Raw genomic sequence first — 16,462 nt, 5'->3', positions numbered from 1 at the left:
CCAGCATACAGTGTACAATGGCCCTACTGGCCGCTGCAGCTGCTCAGAGCTGATTTGTACGTATCAACAATGTGTATTCAGGTGGGCTCATTACACACTATTGATTTGACATGCCAATGAGTCATTCATTCATTGGTCATGGTGGGGCGAGGAGCTTTCCAATGGGTCTATGTATAAAAAGTATGCCGAATGAATGTGACAAACACCCACAAAGCCCTGATGAAACTTGCTGTATCCTGTGTAATATAATGATCTCCTCTGATCTTGAGCACCATCTAAGGACTAAATGTGAAGGTATTAAAAAAACAAATAATGGCCACTAGATGGCAGTGGGGATCAAAGGAGATAAACTAAATATCAAATCAATTGGGTAATAATACAGGTGTCGCGTCCTTACTTACAGTAACTCGTACAAATGGAAAGAAAAACCAAAGAAGGTCAATTGACTTTACCGCCACCATATATATCAGTCACAACACACAACTCAGCAATTTGTTTGAAAAAAAAAAATACAACATTTATTATAACAATTAAAAACATGTAAAACCATGAATATTTATCCCACAAATATATAGATTATGATCCCATGATGACAAAAAAAGAATATTAACCATGCATGAAGTCTCTTCACGATGCTAAATGTTCATCGTATCATCCCCGTCACTTCATGGCCTGCTAGGCTCGACGCATTTCATCGCAAAAAAGCTGCTTCCTCAGGCGCAAAACACAAGGCCATCACAATGCTACCTGGAATATACTACATGCTGCCTGACAACTGCGAATTGTCACCTCCCCCTTCCCCAAGGCAGGGGCGACTCTCCCCTAAACAAAGGAGTGTCAAGGTGCTGAAGCACACAAAGGGGCCACCATCACCTCCAACAGCGGAAACCATCCCAGGAAGCAGAAGACTCTATTGTATGTATACCAGGGACAGAAGGGTCACATCTGGAGTGTGCTGTAATCCCAGGTCGCTGGCCGGAGTTTCGTTGGAGCCTAACGAATATTTGTCACCTTCGTTCAGCGTATGGTTTATACATAGACCCATATGTGTCCTAGTGACCAATGTCAATAGTTTAGCAGCTTAAATCAAAAGGATTTAGGAGGGTTCTTTGGTGGCAGATGGTCAACCGGGAACTCTGTGGACTGTCCTCACCTCAAACTAGGATGAGAGATCCTGCTTAACCAGGTCCCAATAAATTTGGTGGGGTTTGATCCTTCAGCACACCCAGGAAGACTGGTAAATCAGACGATAATTGAGTCTATTTGCCAATTTCATACCATGTGTTTTTGTCTTTCCACCTAGCAAAGCCCTATAAAATGTTCCACCCTATGCTCCCTTCTTTGCAGCAGTGTGGGCATAGCATTCAAGCTTGGCCATGACTTTGGGAGATGGTGCTATCTTGGGCTGCATGGTATGCAGTCGAAGAGTATTCCTGGGAGATCTTCTAGCCATCCCAGCAGGTCATTAGATGTATAATCACTGGTGGGCAGGAAGGAGAGATCCAGTGCTAATGGGAGCCATTGAGTGGGGTCAAAGTAGCGGAAGCTCCTGCTCAATGGACATGCATAGATGGGATGTTTCTAGAATTTTTAGGATTACCAGAATGGGACCCAGTTGTGTTCCTGACGACTCTGTAAGGGTCCATGGCAGCTTGCAGATGTGGAGAGGAAGGAGAGATCCAGTGCTAGTGGGAGCCATTGAGTGGGGTCAAAGCAGCAGAAGCTCCTTCTTCATGGACATGCATAGATGGGATGTTTCTAGAATTTTTAGGATTACCGGAATGGGACCCAGTTGTGTTCCTGACGACTCTGTAAGGGTTCATAGCAGCTTGTAGATGTGGATAGGCAATGCTTCTTTGTCCAGACAGCAGAACGGGAGGACGACAGGTTCAAAGCCAGAACAAAGTCCCGTAGCACCCCAGATGAAGATGCCAAAATGCACATTACCATGTCCAAAGGAAACCAAATGGGATGGGGGGAGGTGTTGCAACATGAGTAAATTATTGTAATTGAGTGTCAAGAAACCATGCTCAAGCCCATGCTCAAAGGAATGTGCATGCGCGCAGAGCACTGCACAGAATTGGAACCTTGCGTGCATCTACACACGTGCACGTCTGCTCATGAGTGCAAGCCTGCATGTTTGCTGGACTTTGGCGTTCAGTGGCCCATTTAAAGCCATAGAAGACTCTGGATGATTGCTGAGTGGTGGTCAGCTCCTTCTGCCTGTGACCTTCCACTTGTTCCTGAACCCTTGTTGCTGACTCAGACTTGTGACCCTGACCTTGCCTTCTGCCTGCTGTTCCAGTACCTCCTCTGCTTGATACTGACCTTGCATTGGCTTAACTCCTGGTTCCCGATTCTGCACTAATGCTGCCCGATTGTTGCCGACTCCCGTATGTCCAACCACGCATCTGAGATCCTGAATCTGCTAGCTGCCAGCTTGCTTGCTGTACTGTCTTCAGCTTTGCATTTAAATCCAGATCTCCTGACCCGGATCTTCTACAGGCACCCGTGCCACTCTGTCCCGTCATACCCTGTCGTCGTCCCCAGGGGAAACAGGACAAGAGGTGACTGGCAACTGCTGATCAGAGTCTAAGATGGCAGCTTCCTTGGCTGCAAGGAAAAGAGGGTTCAGGTCCACTTTACCATAACCAAAATCTGTTCCTCCATCTGGACACTAAGGTATAACTCGTCCAAAGTGAAATTTTATTCTTTGATTGGTTAATTATAAAAGCACTGAAATGACGTTTCTGGCGCATAGGATTTTTATCCAGTGCTACAAAACAAACAAATGCATTTTTTTTCAAGTTTACACACACAAAAAAAAAAAAAAGCTAAGGGAAGAAGGTGAAGAAGAGGTGGTCTTTGGAGGAGTGGTTAGATCCACAGTGTCCAAATATCTGGCATAAGGACTACTAAGGCTCCATTCACATCTGAGCGTAGCGTTTTTGTCACATTTTGTTGCGTGTTTTCATGCAGCATTTTTAGGAGTTTTTGAACTTTGGCGTTTTTTTTATTAGCCAAAAGAGAAAAATATCATGTTGCATCATTTGTTGCTATGTTTTTCTTTTTTTTTTAGTTTTTCTATCAGCTTAGGTTTTTATTATTACTATTCTTTTTTTTTTTCGTTTTTTTGTTAGGGTAAGGGGTTATGCAGGCCATAGATGGGGAGAAAAACGGCAGATTTTCGGCCGATTAACGAACTATCGGTCGGTCTAAAAAACTTACCTGACCACCAATTATTACGAAAATCGGCCGATTAATGAGTAACCTATAACGGGAAATGATGTCATTTTGTGACCTTTGTGATCCTTTTTCGGAAAACGATCGTTCGTTTTTGACCATCAATGAGGATAAAGTCGGGCGTTTTTCGAAAATTTTCCAACATCACCGATAATCTGAAAGTCCAAAATACACGAAAAACGGCCGACAAAATCGTCCACTAACGATAAGATAATCGGCCGGTTTTATTTTCGGACGAAAAATCGGCCGTTTTTCTCCCCATCTATGACCTTAGTTAAGGTTAGTTTAGGGTTAGGATTGGGTTTGGGTTGGAATTAGTATTTTATTTATCATTTTCTTATTATTTATAGTACTTTACTTATTATTTTCTCACTATTTATTTATTTTTTGTTAGAGTAATAATAATAAAAAAATTAATAAATGTAAAATAAATACACAAGTAAAAAAAAAAATCATAAATAAATACTAGGTATTAATAAATAAATACATAATTAAATAATTAACCCCTAACCCTTAAAAAATAACAAATTATTATTATGATTATTATTATTATTATTATTATTATTATTAATAATAAAAAACACCTAAGCCTAAACATCTAAACCTGAACAAAAAATACATTATTAATAATAATATTAATAATAATTAATGAATAAATAAATGTAAATGAAGGATGCTAACCTAGGGCAGATGGCAGTCAGGGCAGCTACAGCAATCAGAGGGGACGGCGGTCTCACTTGGTCCTGCTACACCACCAGCCCACTGCCAAGCTGCCCCATCCACGTTGTGGGAAAGAATAAGAGGTAGGACTCTACTGAAAAAAATGGGTGTCCTAGGACATGATGGGGGAGGGGGGGGGGCCTCTGTGAAAGAGTGGGTAGAGGGTAGGGTTAGGAGTTTGATGTAAAAGGAGGAGGAGGAGAACCCTCATGTGAAAAACTGGTGGGGGGGACTGAGGACTCTGATGTGAAAGGGGTGGACTTCTAATGTGATAAGGGACCTCATTTTAAACTGGGGTGCTTCAATGTGGAAGCCTAGGCATTACCTAAGCCTAACTCTGCCCCCACCCCCACCTCTAACACCTATACAACCACCCTGTAGAAGGAAGATGCTAACACTTACCTATCCTCAGGGTGTTCCGGTGAATCAACTCCAGACCTTTTACCTGCCTAATTGATGAAGAAATAAGGAAGGAGTAGCCCAAACCTGGCCATAAAACAGCTTTTGATGCAATTGTCCAATTACCTTGAAAAAGGGGGGATGGCTACTCTTAAGAGCTGTAATTCGTAAACCCTTCTTCCAATTTGGATGTACATACCCTCAAATTACACCTGAGAGTGTGCACTTTCAGCCCATATCCATTATAGAACTATAGCTTGAATATGTTTTGGTAAATACCTGAAAAAATCTATAATTGTGTCCAAATATATTTGGACCTAACTGTAGACTAGAATTCCATTTTGAGATTTTACATATTCTCAAATGGTGCCATGAATGAAAAAAAATTCTGCATCAACACCAAAATCCTCCAAGAACTCTCACCTTAAAGACACTCTTTTATGACGTGTGGGAGCCGAGGTGCGAGATAAGGGATGACTTCCTTGTGAACCGTTTCCCACACTTTGAACATGAGAATGGCTTCTCACCCGAGTGTAACCTCTGGTGGGATGTAAGGCTTCCTTTCCGGGTAAAAAGTTTACCGCACTGAGGACAGGAATACGGGTTATCTCTCATGTGAACTACCTGGTGCGTGGCGAGATGGGATTTGTTGGTGTAACTTTTCCCACATTCAGAACAGGAAAACGGCCTCTCTCCCGTATGAGTTCTCTGGTGCGAGATAAGAGTGGCCTTATGGGTAAAACTCTTCCCACACTCCGAGTAGGAAAACTGGTGTTCAGACGTGTGGACTTTGCGATGGTTAGCCAGATCAGATTTCTGCCTGAAACCCTTTCCACATTCCGAGCAGGAAAACGGCTTTTCCCCTCTGTGGATCGTTCGGTGCGTTATAAGTTTATCCTTCCCTGAGAAACACTTCCCGCACTCAGCACACGAATAGGGCTTCTCCCCTGTGTGGACCCTCTCATGTTTGATGAGACTTGCCTTCTGGGAAAAGCACTTCCCACATTCCAAACAAGAGAATGGCTTCTCGCCCGTGTGAGATCTCTGATGTACGATGAGTTTGCCTCTCCGGGTAAAACATTTACCACATTTAGAACAGGAAAATATGTTGATACCTGTATGAATGTTGTGATGTTCAATAAGGTAGCGTTTCTTTGTAAAACATTTCCAGCACTCAGAACATGAATAGGGCTTCGCAACTTCATGAGTTCTCTGGTGGGAGGTGAGGTCCTCTCTCTGGGTAAAACGTTCATCACACTCAGCACATGAATATGGTTTGCTACCTCTATGCAGTGTCTGGTGGGAGGTGAGGTCTTCTCTCTGGATAAAAGGTTCACCGCACTTAAAACATGTATATGGTTTGTCCCTTATATGCGATGTCTGGTGGGAGACAAGGTCAACTCTCTGGGTAAAACATTCACCACATTTAGAACATAAAAAAGGCTTCATCACTATGTTAGGTCTTCGATGGCAGGTGAAGCCCTTGCTCTGAGAAAAATGCTCACCACACCCACCACTTGAATATGGTTCCATCCCTGTGTGAGATGTTTGGTTGGAGGTGAGGTCCTTTTTATGGGTAAAACGTTCACCACCCTCAACACTTGAATATTGTTTGTCCCCTATACAAGATGCCTGGAGGGAGGTGAGGTCCTCTCTCTGGGTGACACATTCACCACATTTAGAACATAAATATGACCTAATCACCATGTGAGGTTTCTGGTGGCAGATGAAGCCCTTGCTCTGGGCAAAATGCTCACCACATCCACCACTTGAATATGGTTCCATCCCTGTGTGAGATGTCTGGTTGGAGGTGAGGTCCTTTTTCTGGGTAAAACGTTCAACACCCTCAGCACGTAAATATGGTTTACCTCCTGTATGCAATGTCTAGTTGAAGGTGAGGTCCTCTCTCTGGGTGAAACATTCACATTTAGAACATAAATATGGTCTAATCACCATGTGAGGTTTCTGGTGGCAGGTGAAGCCCTTGCTCTGGGCAAAATGCTCACCACACCCACCACTTGAATATGGTTCCAGCCCTGTGTGAGATGTCTGGTTGGAGGTGAGGTCCTTTTTCTGGGTAAAACGTTTACCACCCTCAACACTTGAATATGGTTTGTCCCCTATATAAGATGCCTGGAGGGAGGTGAGGTCCTCTCTCTGGGTGACACATTCACCACATTTAGAACATAAATATGACCTAATCACCATGTGAGGTTTCTGGTGGCAGGTGAAGCCCTTGCTCTGGGCAAAATGCTCACCACATCCACCACTTGAATATGGTTCCATCCCTGTGTGAGATGTCTGGTTGGAGGTGAGGTCCTTTTTCTTGGTAAAACGTTCAACACCCTCAGCACATGAATATGGTTTGTCCCCTACATAAGATGCCTGGTTGAAGGTGAGGTCCTTTTTCTGGTTAAAACATTCACCACCCTCAGAACACAGGAAAGTTTCAATGCCTCTGTGAGTTGTATGATGGGTCATAAGGCAGGAGAGATCAAGGAAACTCCCATGTATTGATGGGTCAAATGGTAGATCTGCACCATGAAAGACTGGAGGGAAATTTTGGTAAATGGATTCGGTGGTGTCATTATCTTCTATATCACTGCCTAGAGAGAGATTGAGATGTTCCTCTGTGTTGTACCTTCTGTATCGTCCATCTAGAACATATAATACAAGGAGAGGGTAACAGGATTGAAGTCAGGAAAGTTCCATACAACCAAAAATCACTGGAAGTATATCTCCAGCCAAAACATTAAACAGAAAAGGCATGGTTTAGGACAGATTCTCCCTCAGTTCCTGTATTGTCTCTGTAAAAGCTACATGCGTAAGGCCCTTCATTCCTGTAACCTTTGACTATATTGTGAGGACTTACAGAACTCTAATGGGAAGCAGGGCCGGATCTAGCCTGACAGAAGTGGGGTGCAGTAAAAAAAAATGTCAGGGTGCAGAGGATGGGAGGTTAGCAGGTTAGAGAATAGGGATCACTGCTGGCAGGACAGAGTTCACTGTTGGCAGGGCAGAGGACAGGGATCACTGCTGGCAGGGCAGAGGTCGCTGCTGGCAGGGCAGAGGGCAGGGGTCACTGCTCGCTGGGAAGAGGACAGGGGTCACTGCTGGCAGGGAAGAGGAGAGGGTTCACTGCTGGCAGTGCAGAGGACAGGGGTCAGTGCTGGCAGGGTAGAGGACAGGGGTCACTGCTGGCAGGGTAGAGGACAGGGGTCACTGCTGGCAGGGCAGAGGACAGGGGTCACTGCTGGCAGGGCAGAGGACAGAGGCCACTGCTGGCAGGGCAGAGGACAGAGGCCACTGCTGGCAGGGCAGAGGACAGGGGTCACTGCTGGCAGGGCAGATCACAGAGGTCACTGCTGGCAGGGTAGAGGACAGGGGTCACTGCTGGCAGGGCAGAGGACAGGGGGTCACTGCTGGCAGGGCAGAGGACAGGGGGTCACTGCTGGCAGGGTAGAGGACAGGGGTCACTTTTGGCAGGGCAGAGGACAGGGGTCACTGTTGGCAGGGCAGAGGACAGGGGCACAGCTCCTTCTCTCATCCCTACACTGCACACAGCCTGGGCACAGGCAGCTGAGCTCCTCCTGCCTTCACAACGCATAACTGTGATCAGTAAAGTGTCAAACTAGGGAGGTAAAGTATCAGATTAGGGTGGTATTGTGTCAATTTTGGGCAGCATAGTGGCAGGTTAGGGTGGTATAGTAGCAGATTAGGTTGGCTTTGGGGGGGACACAACTAAAATCTGGGAGAGGGCACAGTCTGCCCCAACACCCCCCCCCCCCAGATCCGGCCATGAGGGGAAGATACTTTCCGAGCTCCAGAGCGAATGCCAGAAGTTGGATTGCAGAGCCTTATGTGATCCTTCAATTATAAATGCAGCCAGCTGGCTGGAGAAATTTATCCACGATTCCTGTCCTGGGGACAGAGGGACAGTAATAATGGGGAATATCTCCAACAGGGCTGAGGGTTCTTGGGAGAAGTACTGAGGCAGGGTGCTGTGATGGTTTTAAGAAGCTATGTAGAGCACCCTGCTGGCCCCTACAGCCAGCCATGATCTGCCTGCATTGTATAGGGAAACACAGAGACCCAGTGATGACATCACTTTGTCTAATACAAGGTGTGTAATGAAATCAGAAAGGATTTATTGAAGCATTCTATTAGCATGTTGATTAGGAGGGAGGGACCAGAGAAGACAAAATATACGCAGATTAATCTTAAGCTTTAGGTGTCATTCACATGGGCATGTGTGTATTTTCTGCAGGAAATGCAGATTCTTGCTGGCAGAAGATTCTGCATAGAATAGGGGCCTAAAGTACTCAAGGTTTTGACACATACAGCGTACAGTCCTTCTTAGGACTTTATGCATCCACGCGTTTGCATGCGTTTACACGCGTACATGCATAAAATCCCTTGATGCAGCTGTGTCCTACTTTTTTGTATGCCACTAAAGGCACTTGGAGACACAGCTGTGTGTACAGCCCCATTGAATCCTATAGTGCTGGGTTTAGATGGATACAGAATTTTACATTGTATGCATCTGAATGCAATGTTTTAGATGCCTGTGTGAACAAGCCCCGAACGCTACATACAGTTCAACAGTGGTTCTACAACCACGCACCTGTGCCAATCACTTGCTGAATTTCTTCTTCCTTATACTCATTATCATCCTTTGCATATGGCTCCTCTGCTTCCTCCTTCACTTCAACGTTAGTTAGAATTTCAGCCTAAAAAAATATAAAAAAAATAAATAAATAAAAACAGAAAGATCTATTGACTAAAATGCAATATTTTAAAGCTCCTGCCAGAAAACCCTCCTCCCTGTTACCCAGTAATTCCCATCCGCAAAGCTCATTTCTTTGTTTAATAAAATATAATTAGTTGTGTAGCTTTTACCCATCATGAGATGTTTCTTGTGTGACACCTTGGCAATGAGACACCTTTAGTCCCAGTTCACATATATGCGACTGTGTGGACCGTGTTTTTCGCGGGCACGAGAGCCTATTCATTTGAATGGACTCCCGTGCCCCGTGACACGCAGGGAAGAAGTCCCTGCACTTATTCCGAAAACGTAGCCCGCATGGGAACCTCGGTTTCCAGTGCGGCTGCGTTTTCCAGTGCGGGCGGCCTGCCATTATTTCCCTGTGCGGTGGTGCGGCTGCATGGATTTTCCTGCAGATCTGCAGCAGCACCACCCGCACAGATGTAAGCCAAGCCTCATAGGCCATCAGTTGAGGCTGAACAAGCTGATATTAATTTGCACTGACAAGGGGTAGGATTGCTTTCTAATTACAGATAGATTTCAGCTGGTGTCTTGGCTTTCCATGCCTTTTTTGCACCTCCCTTTCTTCATGTGTTCAATACTTTTTCCCTGTATCATTCCATTTTATTACACATAACTTAATTTCTGAACCTATTTGTTTTGGTTTCTATGTATGTATGGATTGCATGGGCTGTTACCGACGTGGTGAAAATTTAATGTCAATAGCACCTTTAAAAATATATTTATTCACGGAAGAGCACGTTTGTCTCTCTTTAGGGGGGTGCAGGACCGTATGACCACTCTGATGCTCCATGAACAGATGTTGAGTATCTGTAACGATTCCCAATGGTAATTTTTGAAAACATGGGAGCCGTGGTTGACATATGCCTTTCCCACGCTCCCCCCGGCTAGTCTGGGTTTGTGATGTTGTTCGGTGTTGGCATTCCTGGACCCCAGCCCCTGGTCTTCTTCTTCCTTTTCTACTCCTTTTTCCTTTCTATTTTTGTTTGTCTTTTATGAGGCGGTGGATACCTGCCTTTGGTTTGTGCTACTGTCTGTGTTATGTGACTGTTTCTGTAATTTATGTGCCATTGATAGCCCCTGCATGGGCGTGTCTTGTTGTTCAAGTCATGTTAAAATGTTACAAATTAATAAAAACCATTGAAATACAAAAATATATTTATTGAGAAAAATGGTGACATGTTCAATACTTATTTTATTTGCTGTATATATATTAAAAAAATTAAAAAATTTTCATTAAAAGGTTCAAAAGCCTTTTTACTTACCTAGATCCGTGTCTTCTGAAATGAGAGAATTTCATCTGCCTGTGTGACATAGACACCTATCATTAAAGTAAGTCAGTTTTTTGTTTTTTCTTTTGGCCTTCTGTGTCCCATTGAGGAGATTTCCATTTGCTTCCTGTCTCATAGCCAAAACAGGAGGTGAGAGGAAATCCCTTTAAAGTGAGGGAGTTCTTGGTTGTCACCATAACTAGTGTCTCCATTGGAAGATTTCCCCTCTATTCCTTTTCTGGTGACAACCAAAACTTTGTGATTTTCTTTCACTGTTGGTGATAACAGTCACCAGGACTAATGGAAAGGGTGAATCTCCCTACAAGGGGCAGAGAAAACCATTACAAACCCTGACAGGTACTCAATTCCCTCTCCACTCTATCCAAAAATTAAACAAATTTGACTTTAGTTATACTTTAACTGCCCAGCAGCAGGGTCCTCACAGGTTCCACAAAACATGTTTTATCAAAAGTAATAGAAAAGATACAAAGTAATTAAAAACAAAAACTAGACAGGGAATCAAACCTCAACCAGTCTTATCTGGTTGCTTAGGATAGGAACCTGATTCACTCAGCTGCCATCATTACAAATTCCCCAGTGTTGTTCGACTAAATTCTTATTCTACCTACCTGATCATCGAGAGGGATGTTGTGGCCCTATAGACAATAAGTAATGGTAAAACACTGAGTTCCATCTACCTGATCCTCCTGAGGGATCTCCTGATGTTCCTCAGGGATCTCCTGATGTTCCTGTCTGGGGTCCCGGGAATACAGAGGATGGGGACATCTCTCTGGTGGGTTCCCATTACTGGATCCATCTGTAGGAAACACATATATAGAATATTATACCACCCATGCGTATGAGACTGTATTTTAAACAGGTATATCAGATTTCGAAGCTTACAACGCCACTCAAAGCTGGAGGTAAAAGCGATTCCCCGCTGGTACTCAGATTGTGGGAGTGAGTGTCCAATGTCACCAATCCAGGGGTGTCAGCATAACAAAGATAGAATGTTGCTCTACCGACACGGTGCTTGTGAAAGTATATGATCTTAGCCAGTTCTGCTCTGGCCACGTCCTCTGATGCCTATCGCCCCGTCCACCAGGGCTTGGTCAAAGAGGAGCAGTGCTGAGTGAGGCCATATATTTTTGCAAGCACCGTGTGGGTTGAGCAGTGTTCTGCCTTTTTTATACTGACATGTACAGTTGCAAGAAAAAGTATGTGAACCCCTTGGGATTACGTGGAGTTTTGCATGAATTGGGCATAAAATGTGCTCTGAACGTCATCTAAGTCACATCAATAGAAGAACACAGTCTGCTGAACATAATACTACACAAACATTAGATGTTGCCATGGTTTAATTGCACATAACATGTAAACATTCACAGTGCAGGGAGGAAAAAGTATGTGAACCTTTGGACTTAATAACTGGTTGACCCTCCTTTGGCAGCAATAACCTCAACCAAACATTTCCTGTAGTTGCAGATCAGACCTGCACAACGATCTGGAGTAATTTTGGACCACTCCTCTTCACAAAACTGTTTCAGTGTAGCAATATTCTTGGGATGTCTGGTGTGAATCGCTCTCTTAGGTCATGCCACAGCATTTCAATCGGGTTGAGGTCAGGACTCTGACTGGGCCACTCCAGAAGGCGTATTTTGTGCTGTTGCAGCCATTGTTTTGTTGAATTACTTGTATGCTTTGGGTCATTGTCCTGTTGCATCACCCATCCTCTGCGGAGCTTCAGTTGGCAGACAGATGGTCGTACGTTTTCCCGCAAAATGTCTTGATAAACTCTGGAATTCATTTTCCCATCAACGACAACAATCCGTCCAGGCCCTGAGGCAGCAAAGCAGCCCCAAACCATGATGCTCCCTCCGCCATGTTTTACAGTGGGGATGAGGTTTTGATGTTGGTGTGCTGTGCCTTTTTTTCTCCACACATAGTGTTGTGTGTTCTTCCCAAACAACTCAATCTTGGTTTCATCTGTCCACAGTATATTTTGCCAGTAGTGCTGTGGAACATCCAGGTGCTCTTTTGCAAACTTCAAATGTGCTGCAATATTCTTTTTGGACAGCAATGGCTTCCTCCGTGGTGTCCTCCCATGTACTCCATTCTTGTTTAATGTTTTCCTTATTGTAGATGTGTCAACAAAAATGTTAGCATGTGCCAGAGATTTCTGTAGGTCTTTAGCTGACACTCTGGGATTCTTCTTTACCTCATGCAGCATTCTGCGCTGTGCTCTTGCAGTCATTTTTACAGGACGACCACGCCTAGGGAGAGTAGCAACAGTGCTAAACTTTCTCCATTTGTAGACAGTCTGTCTTACCGTGGACACATGAACATCAAGGCTTTTGGAGATACTTTTGTAACCCTTTCCAGCTTCATGCAAGTCAACAATTCTTGATCGTAGGTCTTCTGAGAGCTCTTTTCTGCGAGGCATGGTTCACATCAGACAGTGCTTCTCGAAACCAGTAAACCCAAAACAGGTGTGTGTTTTTTAAGGGCAGGACAGCTGTCAGCAACACATCCAATATCATCACACTGATTGGAGTCAAGGTTGGCTCACTCCTGGCTCCAATTAGCTCTGGTAAAAGTCATTAAGCTAGGGCCTCACATACTTTTTCCTCCCTGCACTGTGAATGTTTACATGTTATGTGCAATTAAACCATGGCAACATCTAATGTTTGTGTAGTATTATGTTCAGCAGACTGTGTTCTTCTATTGTTGTGACTTAGATGACGTTCAGAGCACATTTTATGCCCAATTCATGCAAAACTCCACGTAATCCCAAGGGGTTCACATACTTTTTCTTGCAACTGTACATCAGATGATGAGGTTTCTGAATCCTCTCCAGTAACTTTGGTGACTATGTCGAAAGATGGCAAGATTGATAGCAGCAAGGACACCAATGACAGACTAGCACTCAGAACATCTTAGCAGGTTCTAAAGAACCAACCAAAGCATTGTTTTCAGTATGATAACCTCTTTCATGCTGAACCAAGCTCCACACAATATTAAGGTCATGGATGGCATTCAGTAGATTGGCTTGGATTTTATATTGATCTTTAATTTCATCTCCAGATAGAAGTCTACGCTTACTTACATCCAGGGGATGTTAGGTGTTCCATCAGGAGATAATGAGAACCTTGGAGAGAGTCACCAAGGCTTAAGTCAACACAACCAACATCATGCTTCTGACTGATCCACCTGGTCATGATGGTTCAAATGAACTCAGAGAAGACTCACATTAGAATAGCTATTCTCAACCAGGGTTCCATGGAACCGTAGGAGTCCTCCAGAGGTTGCCATAGGGTTCCTTCACCTGTCTTCGCATTGTATGGTGCCTGCGTAGTTCCAGGTTCAACGCTATTTGGCAGAGCCAGCTGTATGACACCAATAATCATTTCAGCAGTCTGTATGGGTGGTATTCTGACCACCACTGCATTGGGAGACATTCTTCCCACTGGCCACCAATGTAAGGGGCAATTTTCCCACTGACCACCGATGTATTGGTTTCAGCAAGGGTTACGAAAGGCTTGAAAATTATTTCAAGGGTTCCTATGATATAAAACAGTTAAGAAAGGCTGCATTCAAACAACCGTAAGAGCTCAATAGCTCGTTCAATACATCCACTGTAGGGCAGCACAGTGGCTAAATGGTTAGCACTTACGCCTGGCAGTATTAGGGTCATTGGTTTGAATCCCAACCATGGCACCACCTACCTGGAGTTTGCATGTTCTCTCTGTGCCTGCGTGGGTTTCCTCCAGGTACTCCGGTTTCCTCCAACACTCCAAAGACATGCTGGTAGGTTAATTGGATCCTGTCTAAATTGGCCCTAGTATGTGTACGTATGAATGTAAGTTAAGGACCTTAGATTGTACACCCCTTGAGGGTTAGGGACTGATGTGAATGTACAATATATATGCAAAGCGCTGCGTAAATTGATGGCACTATAAAAGTACCTGTAATAAATAATAAACAAGCCCACTGGACAAGAAGCATCTATGTATTTAGGGATCAATACTTACCCTTGTTGATTTCTACATGAACTTCCTCCACTTTAATCAGCACCTGTCCTTCTTCATCCTCCTCAGCTTTGATGTCTCTCTGAGTGTCTCCAGGGTCTGTGAATGAAGATGAGAGTGAAGCCCCCTGTACTGAAATGTATGAGAGACCCCAGAGAGTATGTGTGGGGGGGGGAGACTGGTCACATCTCTTGGCTGGTAATAAATTCATGTACCTGTTTCTGAATTTGTGAGGGGTGGCTGGTTCTCCATCAAGAGGTCCTTCTTCTGATTCTTGAACTCAAACTTTTCACTTGGCCTGCAAAGTTCTGTCAGATGTCTGTGCTCAGGAAGATAACTCCATGATGTATGAGAGACCCCAGAGAGTGCGTGTGGGGGGGAGACTGGTCACGTCTCAAAGACATGATGTGAGGTGGAGAACCAGAATCTAATAGATGCTGATGGCTCCTGACCCCCCCACTGGGCACATACTGTCCCCCCATTACTGTCTACTGACTTTTGTTGTTTATTGTTTCTGATCATGCTCAGCCTTTTCTATCCGATTTCTCTTGTACAAAAACAGTACACAATAAACGAAAATAGTTAGTCCTGTTCTCGTACGAGAAAAATTTTGGAGTTTGTCCTTTCTGAAATTTTAATTTGGAAAGTCCGAATCGGGTGTCTAAAGTTGTGTACACACTATAAAAAAATCGAGCGATCGTGCCTCGTACGGATTTGCTTTTACGATTTTCTCATAGTTTGTACCACACTTTACTCTAAACAGCAGCTGCCTGTGTCTAAGACCCAACCAACAGCAGGACCAACAGCTCCAGTGCTTTCGGTGTGCGGAGGTTGTCAGGCTAGCTGCTGCACCACAAATGCTCTGAAGGTTTGGACCCCCTTATCTACGCCCCATTCCCATTACTATCTACTGACAGAGGAGGGGGGAGAAGAAGAGATTGTTGTAGTGACTTAAAAGGGAGGATCTGGGACTCTTCTCTGGATTTAGTGTTTATTACTCACCTGTGCTGATCTCTGGAGGAAGTTCCTTATCCGTATATGACTCCTCACCCATCACATACATCTCTTCTTTATCTTCTTCTTTCACCTTAACTTTAATATAAATCAATTTTTCACCCTGAACAACAAAAAAATATGTTTTATTTGCAATGCAACTTTACAATATTACTCATAACAAAGCCTCTTCATACACCTACCTGATCCTCCTGAGGGATCTCCTGATCCTCCTGAGGGATCTCCTGATGTTCCTGTGTGGAGTCCCGGGAATATCTCTTTGGTGGGTTCCCATTACTGGATCCATCTGTAGGAAACACACACACTGACTGAATACATTGTTTTTATGTCTTTATATCAGAGGATGTGTGTATCTAGGTGGATCCTCAATACTCTTCTTTCCTTTACAAGAAATGAAAGTCTCCTCTTACCCGGTGATGTGAGGGGCGGCCGGCCCTCCATCATGACATTCTTCTACAGATCCTTGTGTCCTTCTATATACTCCCACTCCTCTATTGTTTCTATATTTTTATATCAGAGGATGTGTGTATCTAGGTGGATCCTCAATACAAGAAATGAAAGTCTGCTCTTACCCGGTGATGTAAGAAGCGGTTGGCTCGCCATCATGCCGTCCTACAGATCCTTGTGTCCTCCTACATTATCTTGAAACTCAACATGTATGAGCCTGAACTTAGAGTTAAGGTTGGCTACTAAGGTTTATACATCTCAATTCCATTAACATTCCATGGGATACATGCAGGTGCACTACTACTACCTAATGCAGTGCTGCCCAACTAATGTTCTACACATCAGAGGACTTTCAGGAAGATGAGGATGTGTGGAGGTGACATGATCCCACCATCCAGTCCACACACAGTGCCTTCTCTCATAATAAAAAGACATTATTATCTCCCCATGGAGCACACACTCTCCAGCCACACATCCCTACCAGCAACATTTTCACACTACCACACTTGTTCCCCTTCCCTCTGGTCTACAACAAAATGGCTCCTACTTTCAGT

At 44.1% G+C, this 16,462-nt stretch overlaps 2 protein-coding genes across 2 annotated transcripts; both read right to left on the bottom strand.

The window, feature by feature from the left end:
* Positions 1-2,685: 2,685 nt before the first annotated feature.
* On the bottom strand, positions 2,686-6,147 carry LOC149466292 (uncharacterized). The gene has a single exon (XM_089672979.1). The coding sequence runs from the start codon at positions 6,145-6,147 to the stop codon at positions 4,801-4,803; it is 1,347 nt and encodes a 448-aa protein (XP_089529105.1). The 3' UTR covers positions 2,686-4,800.
* Positions 6,148-6,246: 99 nt separating this feature from the next.
* On the bottom strand, positions 6,247-16,399 carry LOC149466291 (uncharacterized). Its single transcript, XM_089672978.1, has 7 exons — positions 16,034-16,399; positions 15,644-15,747; positions 15,450-15,564; positions 14,451-14,546; positions 11,118-11,236; positions 8,987-9,092; positions 6,247-7,019 (listed from the first exon to the last, which is right to left on the bottom strand). Exons 1-7 carry the CDS (start codon positions 16,065-16,067, stop codon positions 6,247-6,249), a joined length of 1,347 nt encoding a protein of 448 aa, XP_089529104.1. The 5' UTR covers positions 16,068-16,399.
* Positions 16,400-16,462: the final 63 nt, after the last annotated feature.

Source organism: Staurois parvus, unplaced genomic scaffold (assembly GCF_062004578.1).
Source record: "Staurois parvus isolate SC_StPar_1 unplaced genomic scaffold, SC_StPar_1.0 ptg000132l, whole genome shotgun sequence".
In the NCBI taxonomy this organism is placed as follows: domain Eukaryota; kingdom Metazoa; phylum Chordata; class Amphibia; order Anura; family Ranidae; genus Staurois; species Staurois parvus.
The sequence above is the reverse complement of the archived record's forward strand: the minus strand, read 5'-3'. Positions and strand labels throughout refer to the sequence as shown.

What these genes read in the sequence shown, in the direction of transcription:
- LOC149466291 (XM_089672978.1), bottom strand. Translation starts at nt 16,067, where the DNA reads ATGATGGCGAGCCAACCGCTTCTTACATCACCGG. An exon ending in AGATCCCTCAGGAGGATCAG is followed by an intron (nt 15,565 to 15,643) that starts GTAGGTGTATGA and finishes TTTGTTGTTCAG; the next exon opens with GGTGAAAAATTGATTTATAT. An exon ending in TCCTCCAGAGATCAGCACAG is followed by an intron (nt 14,547 to 15,449) that starts GTGAGTAATAAA and finishes CTTCATTCACAG; the next exon opens with ACCCTGGAGACACTCAGAGA.
- LOC149466292 (XM_089672979.1), bottom strand. Translation starts at nt 6,147, where the DNA reads ATGGAACCATATTCAAGTGGTGGATGTGGTGAGCATTTTGCCCAGAGC.